The sequence below is a fragment of the Ambystoma mexicanum genome, chromosome 10 (assembly GCF_040938575.1).
Source record: "Ambystoma mexicanum isolate Mex_15411 chromosome 10, UKY_AmexF1_1, whole genome shotgun sequence".
NCBI classification, from domain to species: Eukaryota; Metazoa; Chordata; class Amphibia; order Caudata; family Ambystomatidae; genus Ambystoma; species Ambystoma mexicanum.
Window position 1 is genome coordinate 614495931 of NC_090932.1, and position 21146 is coordinate 614517076.

The window sequence follows — 21146 nt, forward strand, 5'->3', positions numbered from 1 at the left end:
AGTATATAATTCCACATCTTGGGACATATGTGGCCAGTAAGCATAATCTTTTAGTATTTCTAATGTTTTTTGTGAACCTCTATGGCCTGCAGTTATGGCATCATGTGCATGGTGTAGCATTAGTCCTCTGAATGAAAGGGGTACTACCCACTGTATTTGCCCTGTTATGGACTCTCTAATCATGAGCCCATCCTGTAATCTAATTCGTGTTTTGTTCTTTAATAACACCCTCAACTCTTCTTTTCCCATACAATCTTTTTCTGTTAAAGGATTTTGTTCAGGATCTATCAAATGATTATAATAGATTCCCAAAATTTGATCATTCTTTTATGCCTCAATCAAATCTTGGTCTGGCGTGTCATGACTCCACTGCACCACCGGTTGATCTACCTCCTTTGGTGCTTTAGAACGTGTCACTGCATCAATTTGTATTTCACCCATTAAATAATCAATATGTAGCAATTCTCCCATCACAGCCCCAATCTTAGCCAGCTGGTCTGCCTTATCATTCCCCTCCTTATTCTCTCCTGGTGTTTTTAAATGCCCACGAATTTTTCTCCAGTATATTGTTAAATTATTTTCTGACACCAATTTGTCTATGGCTTGTATCATTTTTCCATGTTTAAGTGGCTTTTTGTTGTATGTAACCATGCCTCTTGCTTTCCAACCAGGCAAATACTCCACAAAGCTATTCCGTGCATAGTCAGAATCAGTCACCAGGACAATTTCACTGAACTTTTTATCAACTGCAGTAGCAATTGCTTTATAAATGGCTGCCAATTCCGCCACTTGACTGCTCCTATCCCCAATCCTCATCCCTATACTGGGGACGCCTTCACATTTCAACCAGACATTTCCTATTCCTGCCACTAACTGTTTATTACTGTCATTTTCAATGTGAAAAGCACAACCATCCACATATACAGTTGGCAAATCCTTGCATGTTTTTTCATCAAAAGCTTTGTGTGGTGATTGTTCAAATTCCTGCAAACTAGTTTCCACTTCCATTTCATTTGGTATTTGTTCAGCTGCACAATCATGTAAGTCAGCTAACCCTTGAGCAATTGGGCTCTTTTTATTTTGTCCATATCTCACTTCTACGGGAAAACCTTGTAATGCCAGCGTCCATGAAGTGATTCTGATTGCGCTAGATTGCCTGATCTAATTCTTTTACTCTCTAAAAATTGCAAAGGTTGATGATTTGTTTCAATAATCACCTTTTCTCCCTGAACAATGGGGCGGAAATGTTGTAGCGCCCACACAGTGGTTAATAGGGCCTTTTCACATTCATTAAATTTCATTTCAACTTGGGAAAATGCCTTACTTGCATATGCAATGGTTTTGTGATTCAAATCGTGTTTTTGTGATAATACTGCTGACATACAATGTTCAGAAAAACCTATTTCTATAAAGAAATCCCTGTCCTTTATGGGGTATGCTAAACATGGTGCCTTTACAAGACATTCCTTCAATCTAGCCACTGCATCAGACTGCTCTCTTTCCCATCTCCAGGGAGTATTTAGTTTAAGCAGTTTAGTCAATGGTTGAGTGATTTCTGCATAATTCTCAATGAACTTTCTGTTATAGCCTGTCATCCCTAATAAACATTTTACTCCTTTCACATCTTTAGGATCTTTTAATCTTTGTATGGCCTCTATTTTCTTCCTTTGTGGATTTAGCCCACGTTCAGTCACTTCATGCCCTAGAAAGTTCACTTTTTTCTTGCACCATTGTGCTTTTTGCAAAGATACTTTGGCGCCTGCTTTCTGCAATTGGCCAAGTACATTTCTTATTTCATCAAAATGGCTTTTCAGGCTTTCATTTTTTATCAGGACATCATCCACATAAACTATTGTTCCTCTTTCCGTTGCATCCGGCATGGCCTTTCTCAAAAATATGCCAAATTCACTCCCACTATTGATGTACCCGAATGGAGCTCTAAGCCAGGCATATTGAGTCCTGTCAAATGTAAAGGAAAATAAGTGTTGTATCTCCTCTGCCAATGGCACACACCAATATCCAGATGTGAGATCTAACGTGGTAAATACATTTGAACCATGTATCTGAGCTAGGCCCTGATCAATGAATGGTAGTGGCCATCTAGATACTGGTACTCTTTTATTTAACTCTCTTAAGTCTGCACACAGCCGCCATTGACCATTTGGCTTTAACACACCTAAAATAGGCGTATTGGATGTGCTATGAATGGGCCTGATTATTCCCCGTGATTCCAAATTTTTAATAATCTCTGCCAATGATTCTAAACATGCCAGCGGTAGTCTATACTGGCGTACAAACACTGGATTTCTGCTACAACCTTCTGGTATTGTGGCCACATGTAAATCAGTTAAACCACAATCATAAGCATCTTTTGCAAATACATCCTTAAACTCCATAAATATTTCCCTCAGGTCGTCTCTATCCTTATCGCTGTCACATGCATCCGCTAAAGAGATCTGCTCTTCTACCATTCTGGAAAATTCTGGAAACTCTTCTGGTAAAGGAATCTCAGCGCTTTCCTCTAACTGTGTGGCTGTGTCTTTTTGTAGAGCTGCCACTTTTAAATATTTTGGCATATCAGCTTCCACTTCAATGGGCTGATTTCCTGTTTCATTTTCATTTAAATTAAATATTATGCAATCCTCTTGATGGCAGCACACTGTCTCATTTGAATCATAAGGATACACAGAATGAATTTTAAATATTCCTTTGGGCTGAGAGTCCAGGTGTTCTGGCAACTCGCCCTTGGCATCTACATATTTTTCAGGAATATTCCCAATCACCATGTTATTTAAATCTGCCGTATAATGTGATTTTTGTATGGCCATTCCTAATGGGGAGTTTTCCTCTAAATGAATATCCTGACAACCTTTATTATTTACCATGATTTTTACAGATCCCTCACCAATGTCTACCAATGGAATGTATTCATAATCCAGGCCTTGCTGTTTTATGGATTCATTCAGGCATACAAATGCATCAGAGCCTTTCATCTGCTGCCCATTTTTGCATTTCAGTGTTATTGCAAACTGTTTTGTAAATGCAGGAATAATAGTATTTTTCCTCATTTGTAATTCGACTGCATAAGGAACCAGTTGTGCACAATGATAAGCCCTTCTTTTGTCTTCAAATTCAGGTGCCGGACCACCTAGGCGTGACCATATTTTTTGATTAAGGAAATCTAACACCATACACATTCTGTGCATGATGTCATTGCCCATGTAAAATTCATTTTGTGCTCCACTCACTATCCATACATTATGGTAAATTGTTTTCTGCCCAATGCTAATTTTAAGCATGCATCTGCCTGCAATTCGGTTTTCAAAGTCTGGACTGTCCAACCCAGAAACATATTGGTTTTTAATCCTAAATTTCGGGATTTCTTCCCTCTCCATAATTTTTTGCAAAAATTTCTCATTTATGAAACTCCTTTCATGTTCAAGTGTTAAAGTGGCTTTTATTGTTTTAAGATAATCATTTATACCAACATGAACCCATGGTTGCTCATCTTCCATGTGTATTTCTGCCAGAGTGGTAATGTGTTTTTCTGAATCTGTTTTAGGAGCAATATTCTGTTTGCATGTTTTCTCTTTTAAATAGAAACGTAATGTGTGCTCATCTATGGCAGTCTGTCAATCTTTCCTTGGGTCCAAGTATATTTGTACAGGTAGTTTTTCATTGTTGCTCTGCATTTTGTCTTGACACATTAATATAACAGTGACACTAGGTATGCAGCTATTCTGGAGATATACCTCCACAGCATCATTTGTTTTGGCAACGGTGTGACATTCATTTATATTGCTGTTTTGTGATTTTAGTTTCTTAGGCCTCAATGGTTTTTTGGTTAAGGACCACAGCACTTCATTCACCCCATCTATGAGAGGAGACAATCTATTCAGGCAATCTGTCCCCATCAGAAATGGAATTTCACAAATAGATGTGATCAATACCTCTTGTTTCATTCTGTGCTTTCCTATTTTTATGTCAACCTCAGTTACACCTATGATGGGCACCTCCTCCCCATTAAAGTTATGCACTGGGCCTTGATTTGCCTTCACTGTGATCTGACTCTGTGGAGGCCTCCCTTCATTGATACTCTTTACCAGCTCCTTGGACATAATTGTGGCCTGTGCGCCAGTGTCAATCATAGCGAAGGTGTGGCATTTTTCTTCTACAGTGATGGGTGCATAATATCTGTCCTCAACTTCCTCTAATACACATAAGAAATGTGAATTCTTACTGATTTCAGGGCTCACCTTTCTCAGGTCTTTTTGACTTTTGGCTAAGCACATTGGTAAATGAAAAGACATTTTTCCCTCCTTTTTGCCCATTTCTGTGCGAGATATTTTATTCATTTCTCCATGTTCAGAGGTTTTTTGGAGTGTGGCCACTGTTCGCCCATCCATGTGGGTAACATCAGAGACCACATTACAACCTTCCAACTGAACATGTCTAACAACATCATTCAGCAATTTGTCATTTTCTAATTCTGTGCATTTGTGATCATTTAGTGTAATACCAGCCCTTTCAGCCTCTTCAAAAATATGTGGCTCAAAGAATTCTTCAGGTGATTGACTTGTACCCTCCTTGTGAGTATTTCCCTTTTCTGTCTGTGTTTGGTCATTGTTTTGCTTGCCCAGGGAAGGAGCTATGGCATCCCCACTTACTCCCTGTTCACTGGTATTCCCCATGCATGAGTCATTTTTCTTAAATCTGTTCCTTTGTTCTTTTGGACTTCCTAATGTTTCTTTTTCATTTGTGCAAATCTTTACTGTTTTATTTAGCTCTAAGTTAAACCGTACCTCTTTTTTAGAAGTATTTGCACTTTCTATCACAATTTCATTTACTGGTACTTTCATTTTTAATCCATTAGGCATCTCAGAGTTGTTATGCAAAATGATATCAGAGCAATCTGTCATTTTGGCACTGCGATTATCATGAGTACTTAGTCACTTTTCGGAAGCCCCCCGGTCATTGCTATGGCCATCAGCCCCCTCTTTGGAAGGTTGTTTTTGCGCTGTATAGAGCTTTCCTATTTGCTCAGCTAACATTTTCACTTGGGCCTCAAGGCACCGGAACCTTTCCATCTCTCTAGGATCCTCTTTCTGTGGCCTAGGTCGATATTGGTTGTTTTCCCGCTGATTGGATCTATTCTGATACCTCTCAGGTGAATGATGTCGGTTGGGATGGTTTCTGAACTCTTGATTCATTTGTGGAGGGGAGCGGGTTGCACCCATCCTTTGATTATAGTCCCCTGGTGGGGAATCATTGTACTGGCGTGGACTGTAGTTCACGTTTTGCCTCATGTCCCGTCTCTCAGATTGTGGGTACTGGCCCCTATGTTGATTTCCATTATCAGTAAATCGATCCACATATCGGGGCCTATCCTGATTACCATATATCATGGTGTTGGGATCAAACCTACTCTGTGTCCCCAATGACTGGTAGGGACCATCATTTCTTTGATCTTGATTTTGTCTCTGGTTATTGTTCATACCTGCCATATCAGGCCGATATCCTACCCGGGGTCTATCCCCTAAATATCTAGGGCTGATGTAACTCTCTCTATTACTAGGATCATGTGTTTGGAACATTGGTACAGGAAATGGCGATCTTTGTTGATTACCCCTTTGTTCAGGTGTCACATTATTTTTACCTTGGCTTTGAGCAGACTCAAGGGACATTTTGGCTGACCTGATTTCCATTACTGTGGCTGAGGGTTCTTTAGATTTAGGCCTGGTATCTTTCATTTTATCACTTTCTCTACCCTGACAATAGAGTACCTCATATAGCTTTGTGCTTTGATGTACAATCCATTCAAGGGACTTGTCACGGTCAAATTCACGGACCAATTGGGATATGATGTCTTTCTGTAGCCCATAGAAGTATGCGGTTTTAAACTCATTGGAATTTGAGTCAAAAGATACATCAAAGCGAGAGAATGCTCTTTTTAAGTCTTGTAAAAATTGGGGAGGGGATGTATTAGGTCCAGCAGTAATTGTGTACGCGACTTTCTTTGCCTCCTGCAATGACTGAAAAGGAGAAAAATGACGCCTAATTTCTTTTTCAAACTCCAGCCATGTCATATTCTGCTGTTCATTTAATCCCCTTATGATGCTGGCCGTCGGGGCATCTAAAGTTAAATGAAAATATTGTCTGTACTGTTCCTTAGGTATCTGGAGTGCTTTAAAAATGTCATGTACCGCTTCTAAGTGATCCTCAATGCAGCATTCACCTCCCTTTTTAAATGGTTTGATCAGGGCTTTAATGGATTTCATTATTTTTATGGGGCTACTTGTTGCAATGCATGGAATTGCACTATTTTGTGACTCAATCCTGTTTTCAGGTGTATGAGATTGGTGGCTGCCCCCAATGGGAGTATCAAATCCCCCAAGGGCGCTGCAACCAAGTTCAGTCACTGGCCCAGCCACTGTAGCACTAGCTCTTTGGGCATAGCTAGAATTCACCTCCACTCCATTGAATGTGGTACCCTGCCGCCTCTCCTGGGACCTGGGAATGCACATTTGCTGTTCTAAGTCCTTACACTTTTAAGGAGTCTGGTTGCTTCATTTTGCAAATAATTATTTTCATCATTCATTTTATTAATCACCTCCTGCATATCGCACATTTGCATTTGGCATTCATTGAACTCTTTATTTCTCTTGTCTCTTTCTTGAATCATTTTAATCATTTCTTGTTCTGCACTCTGGAGATCACCTTCTTTTTCGCAATGTTCTTTTTGTAAAATCTGCATTTCTGAAACAACCTCATCTTTATCCTGCCTAATGTGATCCACTAAGGCTTTTAAGTGTGCCAATTCTTGCTCACTATCTTCAAATTGTTTCTTGCTTTTGGATAACTGAGTATCAAAGTCTCTGCATTTTAATTGCATGTCTTTTTGGCATACATCCAATTCTGCTCTCAACATTTCATGATTTTTACTTGCCCCCTCTAATTCAGTCTTTAACCTGTTAATTAGCTGAGTATCATTCTCTTGCATTCGCAGGGACTTGTTTAAAATAAACCATATTTTGCCGCATAGCCGTATTAAACAGTCTTTCTCTGCACTTTTATCGGCTGCATTCAATAATCTTGTAAGGCAGACCTGAATTATGCTGCCTTCTGCAAAAATATTGTCCAGTTTTTCTTTCTGCACCTCACGCTGAATGCGGTTACTCCATTCTAACGTGCTATTCGAAGACCAATTCCCATGTGCAAATAACTTTGCCTCTAAATATTGCACTAGATCTGAGAATGTGGTTTCCCTTTGTGACATTCTGAAATTCGTTTTTAGTGGCACACTGCTATTATAAAATGGGTTCCCTTTAATGTGCAAATGGCAGTGTGAGACACGCTTGCCACGCCCAGTAGGTACTCTATGATCACTTTCCCGGCCTGCAACGCACCATAAATATGTAGGGTATTTTGTGGAGATTTGGGGCCTGACGGTATTTTATTACCGCCGAAAAATAACTTAGCAATAATCACTCTCTGTATTCAGATTTGGCCATGTGCAACAATAATACAATGGACATGCATTATTTCAGCACCCAGACCTGCATATTTGGTATACGTGGTTGGTGGTATTTTGGTGAGCATAATTCCCTTGTTTTATTTGTGGCCCCAATGTCCAGAATCCCTTATCTTTGCTTAGATTTTTCGTGTGATCACTAGAGAGACCTCAGACCTACATTTTAGGAATACCACATTTTTCAGTGATAGTGTTGGTGCGCCACCATGGGCGAACTCACTGACTTATTTACGACAGAGAGCTATATATGGTAGTCTTGTGGTAATTTCCACTACCTTATATACGGTAGGGAGCTATGTTCAGAGAGTCTCTCTTCCCGTTGGCTCATGTACCTCCAACAAGCTATGCTACAGTCACTCACAATTATTCATACTGATTCTGACATGCACACATCTGTCTTAAAATGACCATTGCACTGTTTAAAAATCTCCCCACATCATCGGCATTGTAATGGTAAATAGTAAATACACCACCCGTCTGTTTTCAAATATTTTTCTGTATTATAAAAGTTGCATTTAAACACGATCTCACTCTTTACAGAAATAAATAAAATGGTACAGTAAAAGCATTGTCTATGACACACTGCAAAGAGAGTGGCGGAGAACAGAACTCAAATTGCAACATTAGCATTTGATTAAGGCATGCACAGGAATCCTACACTGACTGCATATTACCGTACACACTCAGCTCCCACACTTCTCATTACCTTATCTTTTTAGTTGTTCTCTTTGGCAATGTGGCTCCCTTGGATTAACTCCAGCAAAAAGGAACGCTTGCCTTCTCAAACCGGGGTCATTGCCTGGAATTCTCAGCTTTTGCAGATAGGAACGCCTCAGCCAGTGGAAAGGTCCTTCTTTCAGCTCTCCCCAATCTCGACTGCCAAATCTTGACTGTAGCAGGACGCAGGGATCTGCATTCAGTCAGGAGTCCCACAGCCAGGTCTTCTCCCCAGTAGTGCAGAAAAATGTCTGCCTTGTCTTTTTCCCCGATACTGCCCACTAAAACTTTCATCTCAGCCCTCTGTATGACGTGTCCCAATGAAATCCATCATCTCTCATCCTCCTACTCTCAACAATAGCTTCGCTTATACATTTGCAATTGTTGCAAATCTGACTTCCTTCTTCCTGCAGTTACTGTGCACAAAAACACGGAGAAGCAGGCAGAGAAAAAAACCAAAATCTGCACACACATTTAAATGGCTTTCAGAGTATGCATAATTCTGCAGTGGAGAACACATTTTATTAGTGGGTTATGTTAAATAAGGTTTTATTAGTCAGGTTAATGGTTAATAGGTTAGCTGTTAATTTTCAAATGTGTCTCTCGCACCATAGGCATTTCAGGTGAAAAATAGTGTGCTTTTTTAAATGAGCACGTGTGCTTTTAACTGTAAAAATAGATTTGCATCTTATATGTTAAAATCGTTTTTGACTGAATAGCCTGTCTTTCCTTGTTAATCTGGTAACCCATATAGCAATGCACCGCACCCTTGTGGTGGTGCTGCAAAAAAAAATGTGCTACTTGTGCAGTAGTGCTGTACTCTGTGCTGTTTGCTACCTGTGCATTAGTGCTGTACTCTGTGCTGTTTGCTACCTGTGCAGTAGTGCTGTACTCTGTGCTGTTTGCTACCTGTGCAGTAGTGCTGTACTCTGTGCTGTAACACGCCAAATATCCTTACAGGGCAAATCAGCACAAGACTAGAAGCAGACAGGAGAGACAAGGGGCATGGCAATGAGAGGTTTGAAGAAGAGTGAAGTGGAGAAAGAGAGGGCATGGTGGTGCAGTAAGAAGGATGGTGTCCAGTCATTTTTTCGAATACAAAAGTTTCGAAAGGTAAACTTTCAAATCTTTTTTTCCGAAATACAAAAGTTACGAATGACAATTTATTTGAAAAAAAATCGAAAGTTTGCCTTTCGAAACCTGGGTTAGGGTTAAGGTTGGGGCTTGGGTTAGGGTTGGGGGGATCGAGGGGGGACCCCGGCCATATACCCCCCAATATACACTAAATCCTTAAAACGTTAGATGGAGCTGTCCAGGACTGGACAGCTCCATGTAACGTTTCAAATTTAAAAAAAGGCATTTTGATGCCATTATACACAAATAACTTTTAAATGTTACATGGATCTGTCCAGTCCTGTAAGTTCAGCACTGGACAGCTCCATGTAACGTTTCAACGTTACAAACAAAACAGCATTGAAGTGCTACTTTTACCATGTAAAAGTGCATTTCAATTGAAACCAATCCATGACTATTGTTGACGGATTGGTTTCGAAAGAAATGCACTTTGCATGTTAAAAATAGTATGTCGAGCCTTTTGTTTTCGAAACCTTTGTTTCAAACCTTTTGTTATTCGAATCTTTTGATTACAAACTTTGACCATAAACCAAGAAGGACATTTACAAGAAGACAACAGCAGAGGTAGAGGACCTGAGGGGGAGAATAAAGTAGACTAAGGGATCACTGTTAGATTGGAGGAGAAGCAGGAGGAGCTAAGGAATACTGAGCACGGGTCAAGAGTATAGACTTCAGAAAGAGAGAGAGAAAAGATCTGAGGAGGAGGCGCAACTGATACTAATGGAAGGGAGTCGAAAGAGTGGAGAATTGGAAAATAGAGAGAGTTTGGAACTGAGGATTAGGAGTAAGATATGAGAAGTGCTGAGGAGGAGAGAGTAGAAATATGAGTTTGAGAGAGAGTGAAGACCTAGTGGGGGTGATAAGGAGCACCAAGCAGAGATAGAGACTGGAGACTGGAGAGTTAGAAAGGAGACAGAAGTAGGTTAAAATGTAGACATTTGAGAACTATACGGGAGAAGAATTAAATAGCAGGAAGAAGGTTAAGAAAGACAATTAAAAGTGAGAGGAGCAGAGGAGAGTAGGGGGATTGCAGAACTTGAAGTAGGAGGAAAAGGGGTACAATAAAGGAGTAGACATAAGCTAATGAGTAGAAAAGGTGAAAGGGGATGTGACTAGGAGTTGGAGCTTCCAAAGAAGAGAGGCAGCAGGAGAACATGCCATTTAGATCTAAGCTCCTCGAGAGGCCCCCAGATTGGTGGATAAGCAGCACCAGGGAACGTCCCAATAGACTAGTAAAAGGGTTATGACTGATAATGTCAGGCTCAAGACAATATAAATAGTCTGATGAATAGCCCACATTCAGATGACCCAAGGCATTGTGGAAAATGGTGCCAAGACTTGCCCGAACAAAGGAATAGGCGTTTGACATTCTGGCAAAGTCTACAAGAGGTAGGAAAATCATTACACCAGGCCAAGAAAGAAATGTGGTGTACTTAATCCTCAAAAACTGCGAGTGACTCTTTCTCCTGCCAAGAAGGTGGAGGTTACGGGAAAATTGGAAGGCGTGAGGATCACAATCCAAAGACAAACCTGACTTTTGTGTTTGTTTCAAGAAAGTCCTCAAATTGACCTCTGTTTAATTGAATCCACTTTTATCTGTTTGTGTTAAACACCCTTGAATCATTTTTCTTGGCCTGCAAGTCACTTTTTCAAATCGATTTACATCAGCTTTATCCGGTATGAAAAATATCAGAGCATATGCCATAAAAACAAATAGAACAAAATAACATAACACTGGAAAACTCTGTAAATTAATCAGATGACATCTTTGCAAATAATTAGGAATAATGTAAATATTAAAACAGTATTTAACACAATGTATTTGTTAAAACTAGCCAAAAGCATGAACAATCAGTAAAGACATGAATTGTCTAAAGGGACAAGCAATGTTGTAAAACAGGTCACTAGAATTGTCTTAGGTAGACCCTTTGGGGACACGTAGCTTAATAGAGGTTTGCCTGCCAGGTTCAAACATCACTTTTACTGGGTTTGTTTGTTAGTTAAGCGATCAATGGCCAACTCTACCACAATAGGGGGGCTAGGTTGTTCAATTTTGTTCGATCTGAGTCTCTACAGCCATGCCTGATGGAGTAACTTAACTACAAAATGGACCACATAAAGGTCTCCAGAGGTTTTGCTGTAGTCCAATGCATCTGCAGACCAACAAATAATCGCAAACCTCAAGACAGGAAGTAGCAATCTAGCTCTTAGGTCCATGTAACCTGTACAAAACAGCGTAAAGTGGGCATGCACTGAGATAAATCTCTACTTATTGCACAGGCTACACTATTGGAACTGTACAAATTCTTTGTAAAATGTGCAACCCTCAAAGTGTTGGACCTAAGTTCAAAATAAAGTATGAGTGTAAAAAATGGGCTGATAACAACCACGTAGTCTCAAATATATGAACTGCTGCTAAGCTTGAAGCATGCTGCTTCCATTGATTGTCTTGTTGCCTCTATGCCAGCTTTTTTTAACATCTAATTTGACAATTTTTTCATGTCATGTGTTGTGTCCCAGAGGTTGAAGGCAAGTCCCCATTTATGTGAGCGCCAGAATTAATACAACTCTCTAGGGAAAGAAGCCAAGAGATAGTTTGCAAGGATAACGTTTAATTGTACAGAATACAAAGGTGTCAGCAAAGGACTCTGCTGCTCGAATGTTCTGGCTTCACTTAGTACAAGCAGTGGTTTAAAAAGGGGAAAAACATCATTTGTATACACTAAAAACTGGCATCAATGATTGGCGAGTCCATATACATGGGCCTGCTCCATAGGAGATGCCAGGCTACAATTGGTTTGCTTCTCCGCCATCTGTCAGTTTCATTTGGGTCAGCTGGGCTCATCACTCTGCGGAGTGAAGGTCAAGTCTCTCATAAATTACATTATCAAAACTGCTTTGATACATTAAGCCTAATACTATATCACTGTGGCATGCCTCTGGGAGGCTCAGGGACTGGTGCCACGGGGAAGGTAGGACAAAATACAGTCTTACTGACCCACACATTCTGTGCATTTGTTAATATCGCTCCTCTTGCAACCAAGGCGTCCACCCTCGTTTTGATCTATAATGTATCCCTTCCTGTACCTCAAGTTACAAGGGATGTATGCATTTGACGAGGTGAATCAGTTGCACATGCTTAGATCTTTTATGGCCAGTTGGTTTCCGATTTGGGCTGGGGTCATTCACTATCTTCGAATGCAGGTGTGAGGGGATCAAGTCAGTGGTGTGGGCCATGGCTCTGGGTACTGCAAGGAGCCTGGTGTTGTCTCACGGCCTTGCAGGGCACATTCCTCCCAGTAATTGCAAATATGATGGGACTAGAGGCCACTTCTGTGAGAACTGGTTATGCAGACTCATCCTGTCTCAATGATCTAGGACTAGTTGAGTTGAGTTGGGCTGCGCTGCCTTGTCAGACTATGCATCCACCATAATTACAAAATGGTGTTTCTTTCTATGCGCACACTAGGGTTATGCATCTATCATTTGTGCTATATTATGTATGCGCTGAGTTTCATAGCACAGTCCTCTCACCCCTTGCACACTACATGATTTCATAATGCATTCACCTCACCTTAAGGTGCCTGGGGGTGGGAGGGTGGCTTAGACTAATTTCTATCCGAACCAGGTTGACAAAGTTCAGTTTGCTTAGCCAAAATTTGACATTTCTAAACCACAGAAGTGAACAACATCCTTCCAGGGACAGGATGTGTGTTAATACTTCTCTGTACCTGGACAGGCCCAGAGTGGACCAAATTCTGGTCCAAAGTTGCAGGGGTTTAAGACATGAGATTTGCAATTGGACATAAATTGCGCTCTATGTGTAGAATTATATTCAGGGCACTAGCCGGTTGCATGAGCAAACATTTCAACAATGTGTTCTACAGTATGACTGGTGCCATAGCTTGTGTATGTTCCCAAATATCTATAACCTGAAATCTATAGAGCTGTGGAGCTGGAGTCAATGCACGAACACCGTGGCATGCCGAGAATCTCCTTATCCCACCGCTGTACTTCTCCAAGGTCATGGTGGCTTTGTTCAGTTGTTGGGTCCAAAGGCCATTTTCAGAAAATTGAATTCCTAGGTAGCCGTAGGCAGATTCCTGCTCGAGTTTTACACCTTCTACTTCGATGGTCAGGCTGGTATGTTTTGCTAACCTATGCCTGAAAACCATGGTTTGGTTTTAGCTTTATTAAGCTTGAGGCGTAATTCTTTGCATTTGCTGGTAAACATGGCTAGAGTGTGTTTAGGACCCATCTGAATAGTTGACAGCAAAAATGTGTTATCCGCAAAGGATAGCTCTGGGTAATGAATGTTGCCCATTTTAGGAGGGTCCGGGCAGTGGGCCACCAACTGTCTCGATTACCTTTTTGATATATAGGCAAAGGGGGAGAGGCACCAAACACACCCACGCCGAACAACACACTGGACATCAAAAGGCTTGGTAAACCTAGGTTCCAGCGTTCTGAGGCTTTGTTACCAGAATGTATTTCCTGGATTATGGCCAATAAATAGTGAGAGATGCTATAATCAGCCAGAACCTGCCACAGCTGTCTTCTTGGAAGGTAATCAAATACAGTCCATAGATCAACAAAGACCACATAGATCTTAATTTTATTGAGGATTGTGTACTTCTTCAAAATCATATCAGGCCTAAAGCTCTGATCCAAAGTGCCTACACCCTGCTGGACTCCCATCTGTAGATGGCTTATAATCCTGGCTGAATCAACCCAGTTCTTAGGGCTTCCAGGATTACTTTGGAGTAGATTTTCTGTATCATTTCTAATAAAGATATGGGGCGATAGTTTCCTAGGGATTCCCTCCCACCCTTTTTGTAAATGAGAAATATCTCTGCCTCACACCAGGAATTGGCATTGTTCCCAGGCAAATCACAGCATTAAAACACTGGCCTCCAGACTGTTAGTTCATCTTTGCCTTAGCCTGTTGGGATGTTATCAGGACCAGGAGCTTTCCCACTCCCCAGTGCACATATTGCCACCTCAACCTCCATTATTGTAACACTAGGGCTCCATTCGTCCTACAGAGACCTCTGGCTTGCTGTAGGGTCTTCGTGGTCGTATGCTGATTATCCTTGTACAGTTCACTGAAGTGGTTAGATCAAATATCGGCAGCTATGCTGCATTGAAAGTTACGAGATCAATGTGCGTCTTTACCCGCCACAAGCTTCCAAAATAAACATGAATATTTTTTCCTGTAGGCGTCTAACAGAGTGTCCCATTTGTCCCTTTTGAAGGATTACTTTTTCCTTTAGATGGTGTATTTATATGTGGCACAGAGGTTACAGAGTCACAGTTTATTTACTATTGATCCCTCCTTTAGACAGCATAGGATTCCCTGATGATCCTACAATCCTCATGAAACCATGTCTGCGTTCTCAACATACTGCGTTTGCTCTTCTTGGCTGAAGAAGGTAAAACGCTTTTGAGCTAGAGCTTGATACTCCCGCAGTAGTTGTTCACTGGGTCACAGATTGCTGTGATGTTTTCACCAAAGGCGTAGTAGATGTTAGTTTTAAGGTTAGGTTTTTCAATGCAAATCCATTTTATCGATCGCCTGGCATGACAAGCAACATCAATTTCAGCTGCCCTTGCTTCCCCCAGAGTTCTTCAACAATCCCAGTTTGGGAGATGAATAGGACATTCAAGGGGGGGGATTGTGATCACTCTCACACCGATTTATAACCTCACAGGTGTTGACCAAACCATAATCTTTAACACTTATCAGAATGTAGTGGATTCTTGAAGAACCATTATGGCCCTGAAAAGTATTCTTAGCCAGTTGATCTTGTTTGAGGCACCCATTACATGCACTAATATTTAAATCAAACAAGATTACGGCTGCTTCGATGTCCAGAGGGATTGGGGGGGGGAGTGGGGAGGGTGCCTTTTGCGGATAATCAGCCACCAGTGTGGGGATCCCCCATGCTGCATATTCATATCATCAAGTCACCTGTTGATCTCCTTGCCATGACACAAGTTACAAAGCATTTGTGAAGAAGGTGCAACGAATGAAGCATACTCTGGAGACAGCACCCTGTCTTGTTCCTGTTCTAATCATGATGTACTTTGTGAATGAGTTATATCGCATACTTTTGGTGCTTGGTCTATGTCTCGAAATACTTCTGTTATATAGGACCTTACAAATACCCAATACAAAATAGAATAAAGTAAATCTGTTAGAATCTTTTGAGGTTACCACTTGTTGTCAGTGCTACAGGTTCTAATGCCTTGAAGGGACATCTACACAGAGAAAGATGTCATACTCAGTCGTTTATGTGCCCAGCCTGATAACTGCCTACATGAGAGGACATATATTAATTGTGATTTTTTTGGGGGTGAAAAGTTAACCGAACGCAACTGCCAATGTGCAATATCAGGTTTAGTTGCATCTCTGACTCGGGTGCTATTCCCAAATTAAGAATCACATTACAGAAATTTACTTGGGCTAAGAGGTCTACTGTTATCTGAAGCTGTACATTAGAGTTGTCTTTGGTCTTTATTGTTGGAACCATTTGGAAAAGTGCAACTTGTGTGTTCACTTTCAAAATACTGTCAGCTCTTGCAACACAGCCAGCACACTGGTGCTGCTCCTCCAACAGTGCACCAAACCTTCCATCGAGAGATCTGTCTATAGATAAGAGGAGTGGGAGCACTATGTTGAAGAGAAAGAGAATTAGCTCACATGGAGAACCATGTAATAATTCTCTGAAAGTGGATGAAGTCTACACTCCAACGAATGGACTGCAATGTGACCATTCTGAGTGGTTTATGGGGCACAATCATTAAAACCATGTGATAATATTAATAAATACAGGGTGTATGATTGACTCCAGGCAGCCATTAGAGCACTATCACAATTTTAGAAATGCAAATGATCAGGGATTTTTCAAGTATTGGTTGGACAAAGGGAAAAACTGGGGGTTCCCATCCAGGTGGCTGATGGTTAATTAAAACTAGACACAGCTTTCTAGAAAAATATTAATCTTATATGGTACATCCTACTGCCTGGACATAGGCCCACTTAAAGTACAAGAATGGTAATTGTTCTTGAACATTGCTTTTAACTTCAGGAAGCATAAATATAATCCTAAAGGAAACTACAACAGTACAGTCAGTGTGTCTAGGGGCTGAGCAAGGGGGGCCTCATAGTTATGGTGGCATAGCTCACAACACCAGGCAGGTGATGTAATGCAATGGATTGCTCAAGGGTTATTGGGATGAGGAAAAGTGAGATGGGGTAATAGAGAAGTGGGACATGGAAGAGAGATCTGGGATAATGGGGTTCTGGGACAAGGAAGAGTGAGGTGACTGTAAAGAAACAGATTGCAAATGGGGTCATGGGAAGAGGAAGAGGAAGGTGAGGTAATGCATCAAATTACTATTTGAGTATTGGAACAAGGAAAAGGCGGTCAGGATAATGGAAGGGATTAGTAATGCACTAAAAGAAGGAATAGTGAGGTGGGCTAATGCAATGGATTATTAATTGGGTATTCGGAAGTAGACAACTGATGCACGTGTGATGGAGTAGTAAGACGAGGAAGAGAGAGGTGGGGTAATGGGGTACATTGACAGGGAATATGGTGGTGGTAATACAATGGATTTCTTATGGGGTATTTGAACATCATTTTATTTGTATGAGGAAGAGAGGGGCTGGGTAATGCAACAGATTTCAAATGGGATGAATACAATGGAGTTTGGGGAATGGAAAGGATTACCAATGGGGCCTGCGACAAGGAAGAAATTGGTGGGGATAATGTAATAGACCACTAATGCAGTACTGGGACTAGGAAGAGAAGTGTTTGGGAAATGCAATGGATTACAAATAGGATACTGGCAGGAGGAAGGAAGAGGTGTGGTTAATGGACTACTGAGACAAGGAAGAGGGAGTTACGGATAATGTACCCTATTTTGGTGAGATTATTGGATGAGGAAGATTGAGTTAACATTGAGGTAATATATTGCTAATGGTGAACTCGAAAGTGGAAGTGAGTGGCAGAGGAAATGGAGCACTGTGTTTAGGAAGCGCAAGTAGTGGTCTGCAATGTAACAAATTACTAATGGGTTACTATGACAAGACAGAGGGAAGTTGGGTAAATGCATCATTTTACTAATGGGTTACTGGGGTGAGGAAGAAAAAAGGTGGGAGTAATGCAACATATTGCTATTGGGATACTGGAACAGGGAAAAGGGATTTTGTGTTAATGTACAGAATTACTTATGGGGTACTGGTATGAGTAAAAGGGAGGTGCAGAAAATTCGGTACTGTGATAAGGATTGAACCATGGAATGTAGTACTAGTTCTATAAAGCGGGACGCAGTGATAATGTAACAGATTACTAATGGGGTAATGGGATGAGTAAAACGGATGCAGGTGTAATGCATTGGATTACTATTGGGTTACTGAGACAAGGAAGTGGCAGGTGATGATAAAACAGATTACTAATATAGTTCTGGGATGTGGAATAGGGAGATGGGGCCATACAACAAATTAGGAATTGAGTACTGGGATGAAGAAGAGGAAGTTGGGGGTACTTGAGTACTGGAAGCATGAAGATGGAGGTGGGGAGGTAATGCAATGGATTACTAATGTTGTACTAGGGTGATGAGGGTAATGGAGTACTCGGACAAGGAAGATGGTGGTGGGGTAATATAATATATTTCTAATAGAATACTAGGAGGAGGAAGAGGGGGTGGGGTAATATGATGGATTACTAAAGGTAGTGTTAAGGAACCAGGAGGTGGGTGGAATAGAGTGGTGGGACATGACCAAGGGAGGCAGTGACAATAGGGTACGGGTAAAAGGAATAGGGTGGTGGTGATAATGTATGGGTTATTAACGGGGTACTGGGAGGAGGAAGAGGGATGTGCGGGCAAGGCATCAGATTACCATTGGGGTATTGGAATGCGAAAGAGAGAGGTGGGGGTAATGGAGTGTTGGGGTAATGGTGCACTGGGAAGAGGAAGAGGGAGGTGGCTGCAAAAGTAGGATTACTAACGGGTCACTAGGACTAGGAAGAGGGAGGCGGGGTTAATGCAGTACATGGCCAGTGAAGAGGGAGGTGTGGGGTAATGTAATAGATTTCTAATAGGGTACTGGGACAAAGAAGAGGGAGGTAGTGGTAAAGGTTTGATTACTAATGGGGTACTGGGACAAGGAAGAGGGTGGTCAGGGTGGTGCAGTACTGGGAGGAAGAAAGAATAGGTGGGGTTTCCGGAGAATTGTGACTAGGAAGAGGGAGCTGGGGGTAATGTCATGAATTTCTAATACGATACTGGGACAAGGAAGAGGAAAGTGGCAGTAAAGTAGGATGGGTACTGGGACGAGACACACCATCTATGTTAGAGATTTACCTCAAACTAACTATGGATTTCCTTCAAGCACTTTGTTTCCAACTCATCTCTTGTTTGGCGAAAATCATAGCAAGTATTCAGTTCTATTCTCCCTGGATTCACATCCTCTATACAGCACTCAGCCAGTGTGAATACAGAGAACCTGGGTTGAATTGTACTTTACACACTTAAGTAATCACACTGCGACCATCACTATCTTGTTCTTCTGTCACGCATTCTCTGGTTACCTTTTCCAGAGTGCCTCTTGGCATCTGTATCACTCAATTCTCCCTGCAGCTTCATGCTCCACACCAGTCATATTTTACCAGGTGTCCAACTCCGGCTTCACTCATCCAAAACCTAGCACCATTGGGGTTTTCTTTGGGTCGCCACACCCTGTGCCACATGAGTTGGAAGGCTGCGGCATCCTCATTGACCTTTCTCTGTTGGCATCGCCACATATGCCTGGCAGTGACACACCCTATTGTCTGTCATTCACGCTGTACATTTTCTTAGCTTAGTTGCTAATGGAAATGCTCTTGGCCAGTGTGGGCTGCTGCAGCCGGCAACAATGCCTCATTACCATCACTGAATTACCTCACTGTTCGTGTGCCCTTATATCCGTCTGGTGGCTTTTCCTAACCAGCATAGGACAGCCTGCCAAGGATTATCACCTAAATATATCATGGGCAGAACTACCCTAAAGGAGACTAGACTTCTGTGTTGTGCCAAAGGCAATGATTTTGTGCATTGTTTAACAGGCTTTCGAACATTTATGAAACACTGATCTCAACTTCAACTAAGTACAACTGTGTATTTTGTTTTTCTTGTCTTTCCTTTCATAGAAATGAAAGTCAGCTGCAAGTTAGGCCGATCTGCATCTACATCAGGCGTGCCTCCTCCATCAATAACTCCTCTCAGACAAGCAAGTGATCTGCAGCAGAGCCAGGTACCAACGTTATCCAATCGTGAATGACTTCATGTCGTGCGACATGCCAAATACTACTCATCTCTGTCGACCATTTGTTTTGGTAGACTACGTGTTGTGTCTGTCTTTACTTTCCCTGGTTCTGTCTGTCATGCCAAGCAATGCAAGTCTATCCTTTGATTGTACTGTAGAACTTTCCTTGCCAAATGTGTATCACCTTTAAATGTTATTCATTATGTAAAGTAAATGTGTATGATGTGTAGAGCAGTATTCTTTGTATCGGCTTATGTTTGTTTTGTGCAGTTTTTTACTGTTTCAAAAATTTATCAACTTTTGATAAATTTCTAAACTGAGTTTGTGTGTACAGTCGAAACTCATGTCTTGTCTGAATCATTTGCACCACTGTTGCCGGTTACTTGCACATACATTTTTAATTGTGTTCCAATGTACTGAAATTGCATTCCTTTTTTATCTTGGCGCATGTTTGCATTGCACTCTGAGTTCTCATCTGTCATATGCTCAAACGTCATTCTGTTTAAACGTGGCAGCTAAACTATTTGTAGCCAGGGATTAAAATACTTACTGAACTATTAAATAGTTCCACTCTATTTATGTCAAATGTAAAATAGCTTGTTTCTGTAAAACAAATAACTATTCACTGAAATACAGTCATACACTTTAAAGTAAATGACTGCAATTTGTTTTGCATGTCGAGTCATATCTATTACTCTCCCTAAATAAAGAGATGAGAAACAACTTCACATCCCGAATTACACATAGCATTGTTATGTTGTATGCAGATGTTGTTTACGTTTGTCTTTGTGCCTGAATGCTTTGTATTGTATTGTTTTTTGTTTGTATAATGGACAGATTGCGGAAATGTGAAGATTGTGAGTTTTCTTCTGAAAATAAGCCATATTTTATGCAAACACTTTAAATCTAAGTCTCGATGGCCTGTTCAGGTATATAGTGGGAAATAGTGCTTAAATATGTAAAAAGTCTACAACTCCCCATTAATTCAAAGCTCTAGAACAATGGGTGTTAATGCAAAGATCCTCTTTTATACACTTCATCTTTCAAAGGCCTTGGAATAAATCTTCCCAGTGGCCTAGAATGACTTAATGCGGGAAATACCTGATTCATGGAAGTGCTTTATAATGGTGCAATCCCATAGGAAAACGTTCTGAATCAGGCCCAAATGTTTAATGGGGGATATCAAACGTAACCAGTTTCTAGAAAACAGATATACATGTTTTTAAAAAATCGAAAATGGATCTGAGATTTAGAACCTGCAAATGTTTGGAGACTTAATGTACTGTGTGTTTTAACTGTGCTGCTCTCTATTGTGGGACACCTTTTATGCACTGACTGTGTAGGTATGCCATAGCTGCAAGGGACAGCGAGAGGTTCAGGAATGGAGCCATGTACAGGTGACAAGTTCAGCATTAAGACGTGTTTACTGGGCTCTTTGTGGTACAGTAGCCC

General features: G+C 41.1%; 1 protein-coding gene across 2 annotated transcripts in view; it reads left to right on the forward strand.

Moving 5' to 3' along the window:
• Nucleotides 1-21146, forward strand: part of NYAP2 (neuronal tyrosine-phosphorylated phosphoinositide-3-kinase adaptor 2) — a 1523268-nt gene that overhangs the window by 1317807 nt on the left and 184315 nt on the right. For both annotated transcript variants that reach the window (XM_069618180.1, XM_069618181.1), the window contains one exon: nucleotides 19579-19682. In XM_069618180.1, coding sequence (XP_069474281.1) covers nucleotides 19579-19682 — 104 coding nt within the window. The remainder of the gene's footprint in view (nucleotides 1-19578; nucleotides 19683-21146) is intronic.